Below are 6117 nucleotides of genomic sequence, written 5' to 3'. Positions count from 1 at the left end.
TTGAGAGACTTGTAGTTCACACACTTTAGTATTTTTCAGGTTGCATATATACATGAAAATTTTCACATATTCACATGCTATTTAGAGAATATGTGGCAATTCATTTATACTTAGATGCTTCATTGGCACAGTGTATTCTCTGACAATAAATAATGAGGTATTAATCTTTGAATTTTGTGAGGTTCCTTTTCAGTATGAAATCTCATGATGCTGACATGATGTTATTTGTAGATTTTCAATGCACAAGGATTCAGTGCTATTCAACAACATTGTATGGGTAAATGTATGCTTTCTCACATTTTTTATGCTGCTAGTTTCTCAAACACATGAATGGAGATTTTGCAATGTTGTACTTAATTCTAAGTTTTCCTTCAGTACACTATGAAGTTTTGTAATATATAAATATAAGCATTTGAATATTTTCCAGACTTTTGGATATATCCCTCTACTGCAGATTCTGCTTTGTATTCTAAGGATTAAGCCCAGGGTAAAGGATGTACCACACTCTGTGCAACAGTAAACTATCTCTCTAGTATGAATTTTTTATGTGTCACCATTTGACATATGATTAAAGGAATTGCTACATTCCTTATAATTCCTGTGTCTCCCTTTAATGTAAATTCTTTGATGTTCTCTAAGAGTTTAAATACGAGTACAGGGCCTCTCAAGCCCTTTTCATTTGTGGGGTATCTGTCTACTATGAATTCTCTGATGCCTTCTATGTGCTGGGCTCTCAGTCAGTCATATTCTTCTTATCGGAATGGTTACTTTCCAGTAGGAATTCTCTGATGAAACATTAAATCTGACATACAATGAACGGACTTGTCACATGCTTCACATTTATAGAATTTCTCTCAAGTATGAATTACATGATGTCCTCTAAGATGAGACAAATTTTTAAAGGACTACTTACATTCTTGACATTTGTGGGGATTCTCTCAATATGAATTATTTTATGTGTCTTATTTAAGTTAAGCTCACCATAAAGTACTTGTCACATAATTCACATCTGTAGGGTTTCTCTCAAGCATGCATGCACCCATGTCTTCTAAGAATTGACATGTGCCTAAAGGACTTGTCACATAATTCACATCTGTAGGGATTCTCTCAAGCATGCATTCGCCCATGTCCTCTAAGAATTGACATGTGACTAAAGGACTTGCCACATCCTCACATCTGTAGGGTTTGTCTCCAGTATGTATTTGCTGATGTATTCTAAGATATGACATGTGATGAAAGAACTTGTCACATACTTCAAATCTATAGGGTTTCTCTCCAGTGTGTGTTCGCTGATGTCCTCTAAGCCTTAACATGGAACTAAAGGTCTTGCTACATTCTTCACATCTGTAGGGTTTCTCGCAGTATATATTAGTTGATATAATGTAAGATGTGCCATTTGGCTAATGGCCTTGGCACCTGCTTCACATCTGTAGGGTTTCTCTCCATGATGTATCTGCTGATGTACTCTAAGGCTTGACGTGCAACTAAAGGTCTCATCACATTCTTCACATTTGCAGGATTTCTCCCCAGTATGTGTTTTCTGATGTGATCTAAGATATGACATTTGATTGAAGATGATGGCACACTCTTCACATCAGTAGGGTTTCTCCCCAGTATGTATTCGCTGATGTCCTCTGATATGACATTTGACTAAAGGACTTGCCACATTCTTCACATCTGTAGGGTTTCTCTCCAGTATGTATTTGCTGAAGTCTTCTAATACTGGACCATTTACTAAAGGACTTGCCACATTCTCCAGATCAGTAGGGTTTCTGCCCATTATGTATTCGCTGATGTCCTCTGATATGACATTTGACTAAAGGACTTGCCACATTCTTCACATCTGTAGGGTTTCTCTCCAGTATGTATTCGCTGAGGTCTTCTAATACTTGACCATTTACTAAAGGACTTGCCACATTCTCCACATCTGTAGGGTTTCTCCCCAGTATGTATTTGCTGAAGTCTTCTAATACTTGACCATTTACCAAAGGACTTGCCACATTCTCCACATCTGTAGGATTTCTCTCCATTATGTATTCATTAACGTGCTCTAAGATATGACATGTGACTAAAGAACTTGCCACATTCTTCATATCTCTACAGTTTCTCTCCATTATGTATTCACTGATGTACTCTAATATCTGACATGTGACTAAAGAACTTGCCACATTCTTCATATCTGCAGGGTTTCTCTCCTGTGTGTAACTGCTGATGTCTTCTAAGACTTGACATTTCACTAAAGGACCTGCCACATTCTTCACATCTGTAGGGTTTCTCTCCTGTATGCATTCGTTGATGTCCTCTAAGGTGTGACATTCGACTAAAGGACTTGCCACATTCTTCACATCTGAAGGGTTTCTCTCCAGTGTGTATCCGCTGATGTCTTCTAAGACTTGACATTTCACTAAAGAAATTGCCACATTCTTCACATCTGTAGGGCTTCTCTCCTGTATGCTTTCGCTGATGTCCTCTAAGATGTGACATTCGACTAAAGGACTTGCCACATTCTTCACATCTGTAGGGTTTCTCTCCTATATGTATTTGCTGATGTAGTCTAAGCCTTGACATTTCACTAAAGGACTTGCCACATTCTTCACATCCATAGGGTTTCTCTCCTGTATGCATTCGCTGATGTCCTCTAAGATTTGACACTCGACTGAAGGACTTGCCACATTCTTCACATCTGTAGGGTTTCTCTCCTGTATGCATTCGCTGATGTTCTCTAAGATGTGCTAGTTGAGTAAAGGATTTGCCACATTCTTCATCTCGGTAGGGTTTCTCTCCTGTATGTATTCGCTGATGCACTCTAAGCCTTGACATTTCACTAAAGGACTTGCCACATTCTTCACATTTGTGGAGTTTCTCTCCAGTATGACTGCTGTGATGTAATTTTAAACTTGACATCAAAGAAAAGGACCTGTCACATTCTTCATATCTGTAGGGTTTCTCTACATTATACACCCTCTGATGTCTTCTAAGAGTTGAGTTCTCCAGACAAAGGAACAAAGAAGACAACATTTTAATACGGAGAATAAGGCTGAGATAATCACTCCCATACATAAGGAACATGTAATATGCATGAATACAATTTCCAACATTGAGAAACATTCAAACGAACAAAAGTAAAAATCTATGGAGTAAAACAGAGAGATGAAATCAAAACTACAATGAGAAAATTTATTCAATAAAAAAAATTAGAGAATGTATGAAAAATACAGAAATACATGGATATACAATCACAAGAGAGTCATCTCAAAAGCTGAAGTAAGTATAAACAGAGCTCTACACATAAGCCAAAGGCAACATGAGAAAAATACTGAGAAAAAAGAAGAAAAAAGAAAAATGAATACTTAATTCTTTTAGGAGGAACGAAACAAAACACACAAAATTTACTAATTTCAGGATATGTTAAAAACTTGACTCTATAGGCCTAAATAACATAACGAATAAAATCTGGTGAGGGGCACATGGGAGGGGTGCAGATCGGGTAGGAGGTATAAAGGTGATTAACATTTTTATGAAATGTGAAAAAATTCAATAAAAATACACATTGAAAAAAATGCAGTACAGGAAGAACACATAGGGAAAAAAGCAGCCATTAGCTTGCACTGGGAAGAAATGTGACATGGGAGATAAGGAAAATTTAAACAATGAAACCAAGTGCTGTTTGTATACTATTAATTGTCACACTAATTCACATGCAATAAAAGAAGCCATTTGACCACAGGTCAACTTACCACAGGTAAATTATTGATGAAACTGCTATAAATTAAATTATCAGAATCTCTTCGTAGCTAAACAGACTATGACAAAACCATTCTCAGGTCTTTATCCCTCTTCACTTAGGACCTCTCACCTGGGCCCCTCCTTCATGAACTCAGTCCTACCTGGTTGGCTACAGTCTCCCCTCTCTTCACATTCCAGGGCTCTTTGCTTTGTTCCAAACAGGAGACCAGAACGGGCTTACACACAGCAAGGCCTGTGTATGAGAAACAGGCACATACATTTGCTGGATTCTTTAGAAAGTACCAGATTTCTAACACAGCACTGTGCCACATGAATAATAATCAGAAAAAGAAAGGACTCTCCAAATAATTTCTCAATTTTTATTTTCTGACAGACTCACTAGAATACACAGGAATTTTTTCAGTTTTCATACACTGAGTTCTATCACTGATTCAAATGCAGCTATGGAAATGGAACTTTAAGATTCTGGCTACAGTATCATGTACTAATGTGTGGCTGAAAATAATAACAAAAATAATGAAAATGGATAATTCCTCTAACAACTGAAAATGGAAAAAAAAGATAAAACATAAACATGTTTCACGATGCCCAGACATTCCCGTGAACTCATTTTTTAAGAATCTGACACTTAATTAGCAAAACTAACATACGCACAAAGTAGACTATAACCTGTCAAAGGACGCAGAAGAGTAAAGAATTCTCCAAGAAAAATCTCCTCACCTACAGACACCAGATTGCTGTAGTTCTCCAACATCAACTCCCTATACAAAGCCCTCTGGGCAGAGTCTAGGCATTCCCACTCCTCCTGGGAGAAGTCTATGGACACATCCATGAAAGTCAATGGATCCTAAAATGAAAAATGAAAATTAGGCTATGTGAACTTAAACAGGATACTAGACTCAAGAAAGAGATAATTAGGAAACAACTTCTGTATTGGATGAGAAATCTGAATTATTTAAAAGGACATTTCTTAAAGGTGTAACTATCTATAATCGACGCTCTAACTTGTGCAAAAAAGAATAGTATCAGACGCTCCAAAGTTTTGTGAGGATTATGATGTTAAGGAGCACAACACAGAAATTAAGTGCTCAACAAAGAAATACCGTTTCTCACCTATAGTTGTATCATACAAGATCAGTTGTATATATTTATCTGATGTAAAGTCACACTGATATATGTCTGCTTCATAAAATTGAATGCTTATAACCATGTACTGTAGTCCTAGACAAAACACAGATTTCTACCTTAAAATGATTTGTGGCTGGCCCCGACTTAACCCTTTCCTAACAGACGTTGCAGTAAGGCCAGTAGGCCAGTACAAAAGACACTTTCTCCAACAGCACTGAGTAGAACATGGTGGAAGATAAAGAACTCTGTGCTCTCCCTCCACAGCAAGAACACACAGTCCTTGTAAAGAACATTCTATATCTTGCATGTAATGTAGAATTTACAGAAACATCAGTGCATAGGTATTCTAACAATATTCTTATAGTAATTTCTTCTTTTATGCTCACCAAAGAGTAATGAAAACATGAAGACAAGATCCAACAATGACAACAATATTGATTCCGCATACACAAAGGCCTCCAAAATCAGGCAACGGCTTGTGTGTAACATTTAATAAATAAAACTCTTTTCTGAGGCACAAAAAAAAAAAACAGTAATGGAGGCATTGCTGTGATTGATGGTGAGGCAGAAATACCAATGGAGAGGAAGAGGCCTGCTTCAGAATCTCACATGGAAAACTCGGGATTTAGCAAACAAATGAGAAAGGTTTCTTTCTCCAGAGAAACGAAGAAAACTACCAGCTATGAAAAGACAGATCCTGCAGTAAATGTCATGATTCGTGTGCTTCACTCTGTGAACTACCAGAAGAAAACTTATTCCTAATGAATTAAAAAAATGTGACAGTCTAGGATTTGGTGCAGAGCAGCTCAACCAAGGGAATCAACTCCCAGGAGACAAAAGAATACATGTGTCAACAAACCCGGCAGCACATTCCATCAGCCCTGAGATGTGGGTGGGATTAAAATGATAAGTAAACTACTACGATATCCAAATAAAATAAAACCAAAATATGAGTTTTATGTACAGCTCAAAGAACAATCCAGTGGCATATGGGGACCTAAGTCCACCCTCCATAGAAACTGGAGACTGACATGACTTTTCACCTATCACATCAGAAACATGTTTGAGATGGTTGGTTATGAATTCATTAGATTAGTCTGGAAACAATAAGCATTGGAGAACAAAACAGAGAACTGGATATGCTACATAGGTGATACATGTGAAAAGCGTCAATGTGGCCCAGGCATGGTAGTGCAGGCCTTTACTCCCAGGACTCCAGAGGAAGAGGCATGAGGATCTCTG

The 6117-nt window shown here is 37.5% G+C and overlaps 1 protein-coding gene across 1 annotated transcript; it reads right to left on the bottom strand.

Moving 5' to 3' along the window:
* Positions 1-61: 61 nt before the first annotated feature.
* LOC103745889 (zinc finger protein 239-like) lies at positions 62-4624 on the bottom strand. The gene is made up of 3 exons (XM_008847901.3): positions 4468-4624; positions 3888-3979; positions 62-2988 (listed from the first exon to the last, which is right to left on the bottom strand). Exons 1-3 carry the CDS (start codon positions 4577-4579, stop codon positions 2122-2124), a joined length of 1071 nt encoding a protein of 356 aa, XP_008846123.2. The 5' UTR covers positions 4580-4624; the 3' UTR covers positions 62-2121.
* Between the last annotated feature and the right edge of the window lie 1493 nt (positions 4625-6117).

This window comes from Nannospalax galili, unplaced genomic scaffold (genome assembly GCF_000622305.1).
Source record: "Nannospalax galili isolate Female #2095 unplaced genomic scaffold, S.galili_v1.0 scaffold1244, whole genome shotgun sequence".
Lineage (NCBI taxonomy): Eukaryota > Metazoa > Chordata > Mammalia > Rodentia > Spalacidae > Nannospalax > Nannospalax galili.
Note: the sequence above shows the minus strand (reverse complement) of the source record. Positions and strands in the feature narration are given on the sequence as shown.

Excerpts from the sequence above, each read along its gene's own strand:
- LOC103745889 (XM_008847901.3), bottom strand. The coding sequence starts at position 4,579 with ATGGATGTGTCCATAGACTTCTCCCAGGAGGAGTGGGAATGCCTAGAC. Across the intron at positions 3,980-4,467 it reads CAGCAATCTGGTGTCTGTAG|GCCTTGCTGTGTGTAAGCCC; the intron begins GTGAGGAGATTT and ends TCTCATACACAG. Across the intron at positions 2,989-3,887 it reads GGGAGACTGTAGCCAACCAG|AACTCAACTCTTAGAAGACA; the intron begins GTAGGACTGAGT and ends CTTTGTCTGGAG.